We start from the raw sequence: 16,166 nt of genomic DNA on the forward strand, positions 1-16,166 counted from the left end.
GCGCGTCCTCCCGGCTCCCGGGCCCGGCCTGGGCGCGGAGCCGCCGTGGGGCCGGAAGGGTCGGCAGGGCAAATACTTTCTCGGAATCCACTCGCCCGGACCCACTTCAGCAGATTTTTTTCCTCCTTCCCAGACACTTTCTCCGCCCACCTCTCCCTCTCGGAGGGGGGGGTCACACCCCCGAGTCGGGACGCTCGGGGCACCGCGCAGGGCGGGCGGCCAGCTGGAGCGGCCGGTCCCCGCGGGTCGCCGGGGCCGAGCGAGGGGCCCCGTGGGGGAGGGGTGTGCGCGGGCCGGGGCGGGAAGGGGCGGGCGCGGCGGAGGTCGGGGGGGTGTGTCCGAGGGGCCGGCGGGCGGGAGGCCAGAGCCCGGCGGGGAAGGGCGGACTCGCGCTCTGCGGAGAGACCCCGCGCGTGGCCGCGCCTTTCTTCCCGGAGCCCACCCGAACGGCGGCTGCGAGATGCGCGGCGGTGGCGCGGGGGTCGCGCTCCTGGCCTCGCTGCTCTGGGTCGCCGCGCGGTGCCAGCAGAGAGGTGAGACCTGGTCTCCGGTCCCCCGGCGGGCGGGGGCGGCTGCGGGACAAAGCGCGCCGCTTTGCCGCTTGTTGGGTCGGTGCGCTCATCCTCGTTCACCTCCGGCCCGGGGGGATAGCACGCGTGAGTCTCCCGCGCGGCCCGTGGGGATCGTCTCCCTGGCCGAGCCAGAGAGGGCTGGGGACGCCGCCCGGGACGGACGCAGCCCGCTCGTCCGACCCTTGGGCTTGAAACTCCTCGGGCTCCGGGGAGGTCCCGCTCTGTTTTCTGCGATCCAGAGCGCCGCTGAAGCTAGCGGTGCGGGGATGGCGGGAGTGGGGCGGGGGGTACGGGACGGGGTGGGGGGGGGGCTCGTTACGACCCTGCAGCGGTCCTCAGTTCGCAGCCCCGGGCTGCTGGCCGGGCGCGGGCAATGAATGGGAAAAGCATCCTCCGAGTCTCCCTCATTGTCCTGCAGTGGAAAGCCCGCTGGTCCGCGGAGGGGAAAAGGCGGGCTCCTTGGAGCCACTCGCGGCCCAGGTGGGCTAGTGGGGACAAGCCATAGTGAGAAGCGCGCCCCCCCGCCAGCTGTCCTGGACCGGGAGTACTCGCCCGCGCGGCCCTGCAGAAGGCGTCCGAGCCACAGTTTGCGCCTTCCGAAAGGGCGCTTTATGTGCCACCCCCCGCCCAGAAGTGGCCAAACCAGCTCATTCCCCGCGCGAATTTAGGCCTCGGGGTGAGGGAGCCGGCGGCGACCGGAGGACTTTGCACGCTCGCTCGCTGCAGGGTTCCGTGCTTCCCTGGGCAAGGTTTGCGGAGAACGGAAACCCCAAGCTGATTTTCAAGGCTTCTATCAATGCCGGGAGAGAAACAGAATCCCTCTTTCCCTTTCTGCGGATCACTCCATTCCCCCCCCCCCCCACTCGACCCTAGGGTTAAGTCTTCCCAGCGTCGCTTCTACTTGGCTAAGCGGTCACAGTATTTGTTGAATGCATCGTAATGGTGCAACATATGACCATGGGCACAGTCCCACAAATACACATTTCATTAAAAAAAAAAAAAAGTACGAGTCAAAAGTAGGTAGGCGGAATGCGAAATACCCTCGTGGGAAAACTGTGTGTTTGGGCATTGTGCTGAGTTGTGAACTCCACAGAAACGTGTCCATCTCATTCATTCAGGCATTCGTGATGAACGCACTGGACCGGAGCTGGCAACACAGCTTTGAATGCCAGGCGCCTGCTCTGCTGGGAGTTGGGCTGGGACATAGAGGGAATTTACATAGTTTTGTGTGCTAGAAAGGAGCCGCAAGAAAGGGCGCCGCAAGCCCAACTCATTTCTCTGGGGTTGTTGAAAGCGAACAAGTCCCAGTTTCCCACACGGTGCACAGAGTGCAGCTTGGCTCAGTTTTATTGTTCTCAGAAATTGAAAGTTCTAGATGGAGGAGATGCCCCGAATGTTTTTCTTGCCCCTAGGAGCCGAGCACTTGGCTCCAGAGGTTATGAATGGTGTTTGGAGAAAGTGGGACCTCATGGGGCTTTCCTGCTTAAGATGCTGTGGGAAGCCACCCACAGCGGGAGCCTTTGAATCTTTCATCACACCGCCTTCCACATTTGCTGGTCTCCACCCTATCAACCAACACTGTGCTTCTTAACAGGCATTTTAAAGGGAGTTTTCATTTAAAAAATAATAATTTGTGCCCTACATATATAGCAGAAATGATGCGTGTAATGGTATAATTTGGTCATAATAAAATAATCCTGACCTGTATCGCTGATGAGCTAGCTATCTGGTGCCTGCGTTTTTGAAAATGATCATTATCTAACAGCCCTTAGATTATTAGCAGTTCTCTATAATTTCTGCAGTCTCTCTCTGGATCACCTTACAACTCACAGTATAGGACCCAGTGGCTCATTTACCTTGAAATGTAACCTGTTTAAAGTGAGTTATTCCTAAGTCTAAAATAAAAGGTGGTGTGTTTCTTAAAATAAGGTTAAGTCCACAGCTAGCAATTACATAGAATTAAAATTGCTTCGTGGGTTGGCTCATCAGCTTTTCTGTTTTAAGTCCTTCTTTTTTAAAAGTAAAAACAGGTATTTCCAGGCATAGGGGTAAAATGTGTGAATAAAAGAACATTTACTTGATCATCAAAATGGCATAGCATTCAAATTTAGCATGTATGTACTCACAGTAACATACGTGTGACTTAGGGAATTTCACAGGCACATTTTTCTTTTCTCTGGAGCTGTATTGCCCAGGTAAGGGCCAATAAAAAATATTGGTCTTAGCAGCTGGGAACAAGGATGTGTGTAATAAACATCACTGCCCATCTTCTATATATCCTGGACTTCAGCCCACTCCTTTTCCCTTCCTCTTTTCCAGACATTGAATATAAAGCCTACCACTGTAGCTAATATGACGTGATGAAGAATTCAAATGCCACAAAGAGGTGAAATGAACACATGTACTGTTTTGTGAAGTCTTGTGCCACTCTTAGAATTGTATTGTTGGGGCGCCTGGGTGGCGCAGTCGGTTAAGCGTCCGACTTCAGCCAGGTCACGATCTCGCGGTCCGGGAGTTCGAGCCCCGCGTCGGGCTCTGGGCTGATGGCTCAGAGCCTGGAGCCTGTTTCCGATTCTGTGTCTCCCTCTCTCTCTGCCCCTCCCCCGTTCATGCTCTGTCTCTCTCTGTCCCCAAAATAAATAAACGTTGAAAAAAAAATAAAAAAAAAAAGAATTGTATTGCTATATAAGCACGTATCATAAAATGTTGATATACCCACTTATTTCAAGGTAATCATCCTCGAAACACTACCATTTTATAATAATTCATTCATAAAGTCCCATGGATATTCATTATCATCTGCAGCAAATTTGGGGAGTGACAAGATAGATCTTTAAGCTTTAGATGTTTTATTCTCTGGCCTTACTAGCTGGACGGAATTGGACAAGTTACTTAATGTCCTGTGCTTTGGTTTCACCATCTGCAAAATGGGAATAAATTATAGTGCCTCCCTGGAGAGGCTGTTAATGATGACATGAAACAATGCAAGAAAAGCACTTGGAACAGTGTTTAGTGCAGGGTTAGCCCTTAAAGTAGGTAATCTACAAGCATCGTTGTTACTATATTACATAGAACTTATGAGGGAGGCCCTCTTCTTAGCTGTATTCTCTGGGATGCATAATCATTTCACAATTTGGAGTCTGGATTTGGAATCAAATAGTCTTGGGCTTTAAGTACCAGACCTGTCCCTCTGATGAGCCATGACCTTGGTTAACATCTTAACATCTCTGAATGTCAGTCTTCCTGTGGATAGGATTCATGTGATTCATGTGGATAGGATTCATGTGATTCAATAACACATGGAAATATTGGTGTGGCGTTGGGCACCTCCTCGTGTCACAGGCATACAACCCGTGACAATGGCTCTTACTGTTATGCCTGTCGTGTGTGCCTACCTCCCTCTTTCGTTGCCCACATTCATTGGTCATTAAGACTTGTTGATTTTACCCCCTGAAAATCTGTCTCCACGTTATGTTTTGTTTGGTTTTGTTTTGTTGTCCCCACTACTGACTAGGCTCAGGAATTGTTTATTTTTCCCATGAAATATTGTGATAGTTCTCTCACCAAACCTGCCTCCTCCCCTCTTCTCCGTTCTCCGCACTGCCTTCGCTGTGATTTTTCTGGAAACGCCACCTTATGGGCTTGGCCTGGTGCCCGCACCCCTCGCTGTTTCTCATGTATACACAAAATAACAGGGACATCACACTGGGGGTACACCAAGGAGGATGGGACTCCGGCTGGCCTGTTGTCCCAGAGCTAAGGGCCGTTATTTCAGGCACACTTGTACCTCCTCATAGTCAACCAGTATTTCCTGACACACAGGCTGTTAAGTGTCAGGCAAGTCTGCTGTTTAGGTTCCGACATCCTGGAAAACCTTCCTGGTCCCCTGGACGCGGAAGTATTTCTTAGATGCTCTTCCCTGAATTCCCAGGGGTCTCTCTGCTCAGTGCACTTGTCATACTTACCTACTTATCATGGTGGTGTAAACAATTGTCTCGCCAACCTGTCTCGCCCGCCGACTTGAGCTTCTTGAGGCCGGGGACGGTTTTATTCATAATCTGTATGTTCGTTGCTTTGCAACACGCCTCGCAGTGAACAGCCCCCAACTTTGCTGAGCCAAATTGAAATCAATATCTTTACTTACGAATCAATCAACTTAAAATAAGTTTTTGTATAGATAATCCATGCCCATGGAACAAAATCCAAAGAGTACTAAAGGGTATATAGAAAGGGATTAAGCCTTGACCTTTGCCACCTTCTTTTGAGGCAAGCACTACTTTGGTTTCTTGTGTATTCTTCCATAGATGTTTCTTCACATAACTCCTCAAAGCAAGCTACTTTATGACACCTACTTCTTCTGTGATGGTATAAGGGAGGACCCAGTTATTTCCTGACAGAACACGAACAGTGTTCCTCTCTCCACTGCCGCTCCCCATTCCTACTTCAGTGCACCTGTTGCAGGGAATTAATACATCACTTAATGAATGTACATACTTGTGAACTTCAGTTGACGCTTGTCACCTTCAACTTGTCCCTTCCAGCATGGTCTGACAGAAAGGTAGTAGAGCCGTGTTCCCTAGATCTTTTGGAATTTGAAAAGCCGGCCACCAATCGATTCCATGACCTTGTACTCATTCTGAAAGTATCGCTTACCATTGCATTGACAAGCTATTCCTTAAGCAGTAAATTCTTTTTAAAAGTATACTGTAGGAGGGGCGCCTGGGTGGCTCAGTCGGTTAAGCGTCCGACTTCAGCCAGGTCACGATCTCGCGGTCCGTGAGTTCGAGCCCCGCGTCAGGCTCTGGGCTGATGGCTCAGAGAGCCTGGAGCCTGTTTCCGATTCTGTGTCTCCCTCTCCCTTTGCCCCTCCCCCGTTCATGCTCTGTCTCTCTCTGTCCCCAAAATAAATAAACATTAAAAAAAAAAAAGTATACTGTAGGAGATTTATGATGTAAAGAAGTCAAGTTTGAGGATAATTCTATTAGAAGTTTAGGATGGTGTGTTATTTCACCAACTCAGTATGATTTGTTACTGGAACACCTATGGCAGACACAGAAAATTTTAATTGTTTTGAGTTTATTTACCTTTGAGAAGAGAGAGCACATGCACGTAAGCAGGGAAGGGACCGAGAGAGAGGGAGGGAGAGACAGAATCCCAAGCAGGCTGTGTGCTGTCAGCTCGGAGCCTGACTTGGGACTCCCACGAACCTGAGCCAAAATCAAGAGTCAGAAGCTCCAGTGTCTGAGCCGCCCAGGAGCTCCCTAAAATTTAATTAAATTTATGCTGAGGGTGACAGTGCCCAGAGTAACCATTTAATAGCACAGAATCTTTCCACTTGAGTCTTTGTTTTTTTTTTTTTTTCAAGGCTGGGTCAGGAGAGCTTTCTTTGGGTTAACTTGTTCCCAGTGATTTTGTGTCTTGCTTGGGGGCAGGAGACAGACAATGGAGGCAGTGAGAATCCAAATCAACCCGGTGGATGACATTCTTGCCTGGGTAAGCATTTACCTCAGAGTGTTCATCCAGAAACTGCGGTGTGGAAATTCATAAAATCCTGGCTTCGGCACGTGTGCGCGCCTTATTTATTTATTTATTTATTTATTTATTTATTTATTTATTTCATTTTTTTCTTTTCTGAATCTACTGTTTGAAGTTTGAATCTCTTCATTCCTGAAGTATCTTTGAAGTCTGATCTTTTGGCCTAGCAGGCAGTGGGACTCAAATTCTTGTGCCAGAGAACCTCCTGCATTGCTGGTGGGAATGTCAAATTTAGATCAATGAGTATTTATAGCAAATGCCATCGTTCCCCATTCCCTGAAGTATTTCCTGCATTTTGTTGCACCGTTCCCTAATTTCCTGTCAGAACCTCAGGAAATTCTCCGCAACAATAAAGAAGATGCTGGAGTTTAGCAGATCATTTTTGGTTAAAAGAGAACATTTGGGGGGAGGGGGGACCTCCTCACGTCACAATGCTGATTATTACATAGCACACACTTTTAAATGTCTTCCAACGTTTTTCGTAGTGACAGAATTTGACGAACAGCGATTATCTTGTTACCTCAGGCCCAGCACTTACGATCACTTCCCTCAGGATTTCCCCTAGTTTCTGACCTTCTTTCTGTTCCCTTGGCTGCGTCTACCTTTTCTTTTTCTTTTTTTGTATCCCCTTATCCAGATTGTCTCCCCGAATTTTTGTTCCTTCCTTTAAACGATTCCCTGATTTTTTTTTTTTAAATTTGTTTCTCCTTGTTTGACTGCAAATAGTCACCAGCTGTCTAAACTATGACCAACCACTTGTAATATATTTTTAAGGTTTTTAAAAAAAATGTACTTATTTTGAGAGAGAGAGAGATTGAGAATGAGAGGAGGGAAGGAGCAGAGATAGAGGGAGAGAGAAGCCCAAGGAGGCTCTGTGCTGCCACGCGCCCAGAGTGTGGGCTTTGATCTCGTGTGAGATCATGACCTGAGCCAAAATCAAAGTCGGACACTTAGCTGACTGAACCACCCAGGTGCCCCCCAGCCGCTTTTTAAAATGTTTATTTATTTTTGAGAGAGAGAATATGAGAGCACAAGTGGGGGAGGTGCAGAGAGAGAGGGGGGCAGAGGATCTGAAGCGGGCTCTGTGCTGATGGTAGAGAGCCCGATGTGGGGCTCGAACTCACAAACGGTGAGATCATGACCTGAGCTGAAGTTGGATGCTCAACCAAGTAAGCCACCCAAGGGCTCCCCAGCCACTTCTAATAAGTCTGATGCCCACATGCTTTCTCCTAATGTGCTCTAACACTGCCGTTAGGCCAGTGCTGCTGAAGCCTTGCTGTCATCGTGTGCCCCCTTGGCCCATCCAGTTCCAACTCCTGCCACGGCCATGGCCCTCCATAGCCCGTCTGGCTCAGTCAGGACTACCTAGCCTTATCCACAACTTTGTCTATCCCAAACGCCTCCTTCCTCCGTTACTGCAAGTAGTGTATGGACTTCCAATTGTCTGATTGGTCTGCATTACCCCCTTACCCTAATTGCACCCCCGTTTCTTACCTAAAACCCAACCTGACCACCCAGCACAGCCTGCAGCTTACTGCTGCCTTGTTACGATGCCCTGTATCAACTGTCCTGTGTCTGGATTTGCGTGCTTGTGTTTGTGTGTGTGTGTGTGTGATGAGTTAGGGATCCCACCCAGCCAGAGTTGCCTTCTGATCCTCTTTTGGATGGCTTGCCTAGAATTTTGTCAGCCAAGGTCGAAAAGAAGGGGTATTTTTCCTGCAAAGATCAAAACCTTAGCTCCCTGCACTTCATGCAATACACAAATAACTTGAGGGTATGAGGTTCTTGTGCTCAGACCTGAACCATTGGCAGTGGGGGGTGGCACTGCCCACAAATGCTCCAGAGATGGTGGGGTTGCCTTAACAACCATAAAACCCTTACCCAGCCCCTAGATTGGCTAATAACTAATAAATAAGTTATTTCCTGGGCGCGTGGGTTGCTCAGTCTGTTAAGCATCCGACTTCAGCTCAGGTTATGATCTCGTGGTCCGTGAGTTCGAGCCCCGCGTCGGGCTCTGTGCTGACAGCTCAGAGCCCGGAGCCTGCTTCGGATTCTGTGTCTCCTTATCTCTCAGCCCCTCCCCCACTCACGCTCTATCTCTCTGTGTTTCTCAAAAATGAATAAATGTTAAAAAAAATTTAAAAGAAAAGTTATTTCCACAACTCTTTCTGCCACTTGGCTTACCTTCTGTCCCCGTTACTATGCACTATGGTCGGCGAGCACTCTTTCCCCACCCTCAGAATTCCCCTGTCTAGCTTTCCAGCCCCTTTATTCTGAACCTCTAATTTTGGCATTTCTTTTTTCTTTTTCAAATGAGGTATAATTGACATATTACATATATTAGTTTCAAGTGTACAACATAATGATTCGATGTTTGTATATATCACAAAGTGATCACCATGGTAAGTATAGTTAACATCCATTCCCATACGTAGTTACACATTTTTCTTCTTGTGACGTGAACTTTTTTAAGCTTTACTCCTTTTGCAACTTTCAAATACGCAACAGGGTGTTATTAACTATGGTCACCATGCTTCACGTTACTTCCCCAGGAATTGTTTATTTATAGCTGGAAGTTTGTACCTTTTGACCTCCTCCATCCAAACACCATCTCTGTTTTTGCACAAAAGCTAGTTTTCCCAGCTCCTGACAACTGTACTTCTGGATTCATGGGTATTCTTTTGTTCATTTTAGAAGTGTGGGGTGGAGGGGAGTTCAAGATATTCACAAACATGCAAAATGCCTTTAGAAGCTTCCGTAGCTTTTCTTAAAGGGAGTTAGCGTTTTAAATAGCTAATACCTTCTTAGGGTAGGGAATAATATTTTCTTGTGAGATAGCTATTTCTATTCCATATTTCTAATTTTTGTCCTTGTGTTTGCTAATTCACTTATCCATTCATGCAAGGAACATACACTGGGACCCCGTTGTACAAAGGACCCCGATGTCTCTTGAGGACCCTGTTCTCAGCTGCCTTCCTTGCTGCAATCCCAGGCATTTCTTGATGATGTTGGTAGACTTGCTTTTGAAGTCCACAGAATTGAAAAGTGCATATGACAAAAAAAAAAAAAAAATTCTCCAGGAGAAATAATGGGCAGAGAAGAAATGGAGGGATTAAGGTCTCATTTGTAGATGTTACCATTATATTTTGTTTCCTTTAGTCATGTCGGTTCACCATGACCTGAGCAGGCTGAGTCTTGGGGCAGGGAAAGGCGGGAGATCGTGAGACAGAGAATGTTCAGCGTTAGCTGGAGCCGCAGGAGCAGCTCTTCTACACCAAACACCCTGTTAGGTGATGTCTGTTTCCTTAGGCTTCCTTTTGTGGGAAACTCGGAGCTCACCTGTTTGGCTGGCTCTTCTCTGTGCTCCAGGTGAAGAGGCACAATTAGTACAGTTCTCTCCCCGGGCTGCACATTAGAATTTAACAACATCAACGCCCAGGTCCTGCCCCCACGGATTGTAATTTATGGGGTCTGGGGTGGTGGCTGGTCATTTGCACTTTAAAAATGCTCCAGAGGTGATTCCTCTGTGTAGCCAGGGTTGAAAGGCACTATGTGAATGTCGTAAACTCAGCGTGCCAGTGAAATGCAATCATACAGCAATGCAGGTTTGGTAACTTATCCATGGAGGCAGATCAGGGACACTGACCCCACTGAGCCTGCCATAGCTGGGAGGCTAATGCTTTGTGTGCGCGGGTACTGAGCGCTTATACCCAAGCACCATCCTTGCTCGCTTTATGTGTGTTTCATGTGATTCCCATTGCACCGGGAAGTGGAGATGGTACTAAACACCACAAAGTTGTGAGGGATCCCCACACTCACAGCCTGTGTCATTAAAGTTGTTCAGAGAAACAGATTCTTCTTTGTGTCCCAGGAGCCCCTCAACAAGTGTGTGTCACCAGTAAGTGCTCAGCTGATGTATAGTAATTGCCGCAATTCTGGTTTAAATGAGCAGTTTCAGTCTCCGTTTGCTGACTTAGTCACATATAAAGGCCCTTCTTTCTTTAAAATCCTTCCTGATAGGGGGGCACCTGGGTGGCTCAGTTGGTTAAACGTTCCACTTCGGCTCAGGTCCTGATCTCATGGTTTGTGAGTTCGAGCCCCGTGTCGGGCTCTGTGCTGACAGCTCAGAGGCTGGAGCCTGCTGTAGATTCAGTGTCTCCCTCTCTTTCTCTGCCCCCTCGGCTCACATTCTGCCTCTTTCTCTCTTTAAATAAATAAATGTTAAAAAAAAATTTTTTTTAAATCCTTCCTGATCAAATATGACATTTAGATTCCCTTCCATCTGGAGACAAGATCTGGTCTTGTAGGGCTCACCAGTTGATGGATGGATTATTTTTCAGTCTTTACAGGATCCATCAAAAATTTAGTAAATCCATCCCATCTATGGGCACTATCTGGTGCCATATCCCTCTCTCCCAACTCCTTTAGAAGGACAAGCCACAGGTGCCTTTTTCTCTGTGTTTATCTGGGTCACCCCCTTCTCCCCAGATCCAATCTGCACCTTCTCAGGTCCGGTGACAACAAAGTCCAGCTGTCCTTACTCACCTGCTTCCCTATCCTTCTCTGATCTTGTCTTTAATTGATGATCCATTTTGCATTTGCTTCCTGCTTCTCTTCAGAAATTTGGGTTTTTTTCCCAATGTTTGGCTTAATATTTCCCTTCTAGCTCCACCCAAACTCACTCCCTCCACCTATACACCACATACACTGCCTACCAAACACACACCTCTGTCTTGACCTTGCAGACCAGCTCCCAGCTAAAGATACCTAGAGAGGTATTGTACTAACTAACCCCAGACCGACAGAACCAGAGTCTGGACCTGGGCCCATCTTCTGGGGAGAGGGGTGGGCAAATTCTGCTGGAGGGACCAGCCCAGCTGCAGGTGCTGAGATGAAATCTGATGTAGCCAATAAGAGCCCAGAAAGCTAAGTCCCCATGTGTTTAGGGACTGTGAAGTTGGCCATGTTCATCCCATTCTTGTTGAATGGCTTCTCACTCTCTGTGAGCAGGACTTCCAGGGCTGTGTGCTCAGACCCCTCCTTAGCTTCTTCTCCCACTGCTAACCCTATTTTGGCCATTCTGAGATATCTCAGGTTCCCACAATGGGACATGGTGGCTTGCATCTGTGAGCCTTGAGCACACTGTTCTATCTAGTACGTGGAAAGGCATTTCTTTCACCCGTGGCTCCCTGACTTACCCGGCTCCACCCATTCAAGCTTTGTGCCTGCTTGTTGCCATAGCAGTTTGTTCATACACCTGCCGGGCTCATCGTTTTGTAACTGTTTGTTAACTTGTCCGTCTCTCCTTGAGGGTAGAGATTTTGTTCTTATTTCCAATAACCAGCACAGTGCCTGGCATTTAGTGTTGATTCTGTAAATACTAGTTGGGTGAATGAATGGAAGTCCCAGTGCAGACAAGCAACAGGAGTGCAAAGGAGTCTGGTGGGCGTTACTTAGGGATCCAGGCACACAGGCAGTTGGGATTAGGTCACCAAGTCACCAAGCAGAGTGATCATCAGTGGCAGGGAAAGGACAGGGTGCCATCTCAGGAAGGCTGGATGGCAGGATTCAAGGATGGGGAGCACGGAAGAATTCAGGTAATGAAATGGAGCGGGGGGAGGGTGAACAAACATTTTTGGGGACCAAGAGCTGAGCTCACATTCTAAACCAGAACACGTGATCAGGGACAACCTGAAATAAGAAATCCAGATACTTTTCGTGTTCACAGATGGCATCCAAATATGGAGACAGAAGAGCCACAGAATCCAGTAATTAGAAGGTGCTGAATAACTTGAAGAGGTTATTAATCTGAGCTTTTTTTCCTATCTACTAATTTAGTACAAAGCAAAAATGGATTACATTCTTATAATTAAAATCATGACTGATGGTGAATATTGAATACAGATTTAAAACCCTGATTATATTTAACAAAGTCTTACTTATAGATTTGGAGTTACTACCTCCTAAGCATCTCAAGGCAGCCATTTATTAACACACACAGGCAAAAAGTATTCAGATTTCTAGAATGTTCCATACACCGGTGACCTGGGGTTTTTGCGCCCCCAGTGCTTGTAGTCAAATGAACATGAGAAATACCCGACGGATCCTGCTGCGTGTGCTCCTCAGCTCAGATCTGGGAGAGATTTTTGTTTCTCAACGCCTCAAACGCCAATATAACTCATCTTACGGCTTTAGAATAATATCACCATAAGCAGAAAGAGAACTGATTCACCACTACATTTCTGCTGCACTGGGTTTTCTTTTGAAGAGGGTGAGTTGCAGCACTTTGGTTTCTGTTACCAATTTTCCCTACGCTGATTTTGTTACACAAGATGCTTAGGTTCTTTTTCGGTGAATGATGGTACCCACTGAGAAGTCTGAGATACATGAGAATTCACTGCTCCCTGCAATCTAACCCACTAGATGATGTCAGATGCACAGCTTACACATTATACATTATTAACATACCGTAATTAGCAGTCAGGTAAGAAAAAATGCCATACCCAATGAATCTGATAGAATTACAGTTTTCTGTCCTTTGGGGTGTTAAGACTTCTTCCTTGAATCAGCATCAAGCAATATGCAACCTTCCAAAGCCTCTGTCTGGATCCAGGACATTTTAGGGATCAGTCCTCAGGTGGCATCACCATCTTCAGAATGAAGGCTACAGACTGCATGATTTTATACCCTGTACATGCAAAGGTGAGGAGACACTCCAACATATTTTAATGGTTTTATTGGGGTATAGTTACATACCATAAAATTCTACCAATCGGATGTGTACTGTGCAGTGTTTTTTTAAGTAAATTTAGAGTGTCGTACTGTCATTGCCACAATCTCTTGTGGAGTATTTCCAAGACTTCAAAAGGCTCCTTTCCACTCAGTCCCCACCTTCACTCTCACTTGGCCCCAAGCAATCATCTGCTTTCTGTACTTTTTGATTTGCCTTTTCTGGAAATTTCATATGCATAGAGTCATACGGTGTATATTCTTTTATGTCTATCTTCTTTTGTTTAAATGGTATTTTCTAGGTTGATCTAGATTGTGGGGTGGATCTGGAGTTTGTTATGCTTTATTGCTGAATACTGTTCCATTTTGCAGATAGCCACATTAATTTAATTTCGTTAATTTATTTTTTGAGAGAGAGAGAATGTGCATGAGTGGGGGAAGGGGCAGAGAGAGAGGAAGAAAGAGAATTTTAAGCAGGCTCCATACTTAGCGAGGAGCCCAGCGCAGGGCTCTATCCCACGACCCTGGGATCACGACCTGAGCCAAAATCAAGAGTCGGACGCTCAACTGACTGAGCCACCTAGGCTCACCCATCAGGAGCCATCAGGCTCAATTGACTGAGCCACCCATAGCCACATTTTTTTTTTTATTTTTTTATTTTTATTTATTTATTTATTTTTTTAAATTTTTTTTTTCAACGTTTATTTATTTTTGGGACAGAGAGAGACAGAGCATGAACGGGGGAGGGGCAGAGAGAGAGGGAGACACAGAATCGGAAACAGGCTCCAGGCTCTGAGCCATCAGCCCAGAGCCCGACGCGGGGCTGGAACTCATGGACCGCGAGATCGTGACCTGGCTGAAGTCGGACGCTTAACCGACTGCGCCACCCAGGCGCCCCCACATTTTTTTTTTTTTTTTTAAATCCAGTCACCAGTTGGTGGAAATTTTGATTATTTCTAATTTGGGGCTATTAGGAATAACGCTATAAACATGAGCATTCAAGTCCTCCTGTAGTCATGTTTCATTTCTCCTGAGTGAAATTGCTAAGAGCGGAATATAGGTCATATGGGAAGTTTATGTTAACTTTTTAAAGAGACTGAGATTATTTTCCAAAGCGGCTGCACCATTTCTCCATTTCTACCGGTGGTGTATGAGAATTCCAGCTCCCCTACATCTTTACCAACACTGCACATCGTCTGTCTTTCTGATTGGAGACATTTTCGTGGCTGTGAACTGGTATCCTGTGCTTTCACTTGCATTTCCCTCATAATTAATGACATTGAGAATTTTTCATGTGCTTCCTAGCTATTCATATACCTTCTGTGGTGAAATACCTGTTCCAGCGTTTTGCCCAGTTTTTATTGGGTTTTTCTGTTTTTGGAGTATTGAGTTATAAAAGTTCTTCATGTTTTCCCGATACAAGTCCTTTATCAGAAATGTGATTTGAAAGTATTTTTTCTCAGCTTATTACTTGTCTTTGGTTTTTATTGTCTTTATTTTTTTTAAGATTTTATTTTTAAGTCATCTCTACACCCAACATGGGACTCAAATTTACAACACTGAGATCAAGAGTCACATGCTCTACTGAGTCAACCAGGTGCCCCTAGCTATTTAAAAAAAATTTTTTTTTTAATTTTCAAGTTAGTTAACATACAGTGTAGTCTTGACTTTGAGAGCAGAACCCGGTGATTCATCACTTACATATATATAACACTCAGTGTTCATTCCAACGAGTGCCCTCCTTAATGCCCATCACCCATTTAACCCAGCCCCTAGATTTTCTTAATAGTGTGTTTTGAATCGCCAAAGTTTTTAATATTTTATTTTAGGTCCATTTTATCTTTTTTTTTCCTCTTATGGATTGTTCTTTTGGTGTCATTTTTAAGAATTCTTTGCCCAATCCAAGGTCACAAAGATTTTCTCCTCTATTTTCTTCTAGAAGTTTTAACGTTTAGCTCTTACATTTAGGTCTATGATCCATTTTGAGTTAACTTTTATGTACAGTGAGGAGCCAGTATCTAAATTTGTTTTTTGCATATGGGTATACAACAGTCCCAAACATTTGTTGAAAAGACAAAGTTGCCTTGGCATTTTGCCAAAAATCAATTTGCCGTACGTATGAGTGTATATTTCCAGACTGTATTTCGTTCCATTGATTCATATGTATTTTCCCATGCTGACACCATGCTGTCTAGATTGCTTTCATTTTATAGTAAATTTTGAAATCTGTAGTGTAAGACATTCAATTTTGTTTACTTTTTCTAAATTGCTTTGAGAGTTTCAGGTCCTTTGCATTTCCACTAGTAACAGCTTGTCAATTTCTTTTTATTTTTTTAAATTTTTAAAAATGCTTATTTATTTTTGAGAGAGAGGGACAGAGTGTGAGTGGGGGAGGAGCAGAGAGAGAGAGGGAGACACAGAATCTGAAGCAGGCTCCAGGCTCCGAGCTGTCAGCACAGAGCCCGATGTGGGGCTCGAACTCACGAACTGCGAGATCATGACCTGAGCCGAAGTTAGATGCTTAACCGACTGAGCCACCCAGGCACCCCACAGCTTGTCAATTTCTACAAAAGATGCCAGCTGAGATTTTGATAGGAAGTGGATTGAATCTAAAGATGAATTTGGGGAGAGTTGCTGTCTGATAGTATTGAGTCTTCCTATCTATGAATAAAAAACATCTCTTCAGGGGTGCCTGGTGGCTCAGTTGGTTAAGCATCCAACTCTTGATCTCAGCTCAGGTCTTGATATCAGGGTTGTGAGTCTGAGTCTTGCATTGGGGTCTGAACTGGGCATGAAGTCTACTTAAAAAAAAATGAACCGTCTCTTTGTTCATTTAGGTCTTCTTTAATTTCTCTCAGAAATGTTTTGTAGTTTGCAGTGTGTTGGTCTTAAATTTCTTTTGTTAAATTATTTTCTTAAGTATTTTCTTCTTTGCGAATAAAAAAATCTGGGATGTATGGAGAGCTGATCAAGTCCTCCTTTGCACTCATGTCTCCGGGACATCCCTGTTAGGTGTTTGGCTGGTCAGCTCAATGTAGCTTGCATTTCGGGGACTGCAATCACAGGCCAGCAAAACCTCTAGCAATCCCCACTCATTTATATGTTTTCTGTTGAATTTACTATTTTTATGACAACATCATTGTGTTTCCACTCTCTGCTCCAAATGGGGTCAGCCGTCAGTCCCTAGCAGTGAAGCTGCTGATGCCCAGGCTTGCACTGCCCTGGTAATCTACCATGGTGGTGAAGAGCTGGGTAAGGGTTCAGCAGCCCGGGCAGAAGGCTGGTCTTGCCCGCTGGTCTTAACCTGAAACCCTGGCAGCTTTTCATAAA

The 16,166-nt window shown here is 45.9% G+C and overlaps 1 protein-coding gene across 1 annotated transcript in view; it reads left to right on the forward strand.

Annotated features, from left to right (window-relative positions):
* Nucleotides 1-366: 366 nt before the first annotated feature.
* Nucleotides 367-16,166, forward strand: part of LAMA1 (laminin subunit alpha 1) — a 166,094-nt gene continuing 150,294 nt past the window's right edge. Inside the window, exon 1 of the mRNA XM_043558326.1 lies at nucleotides 367-533. Coding sequence (XP_043414261.1) covers nucleotides 461-533 — 73 coding nt within the window. The 5' untranslated portion in view covers nucleotides 367-460. The remainder of the gene's footprint in view (nucleotides 534-16,166) is intronic.

Source organism: Prionailurus bengalensis, chromosome D3 (assembly GCF_016509475.1).
Source record: "Prionailurus bengalensis isolate Pbe53 chromosome D3, Fcat_Pben_1.1_paternal_pri, whole genome shotgun sequence".
NCBI lineage: Eukaryota > Metazoa > Chordata > Mammalia > Carnivora > Felidae > Prionailurus > Prionailurus bengalensis.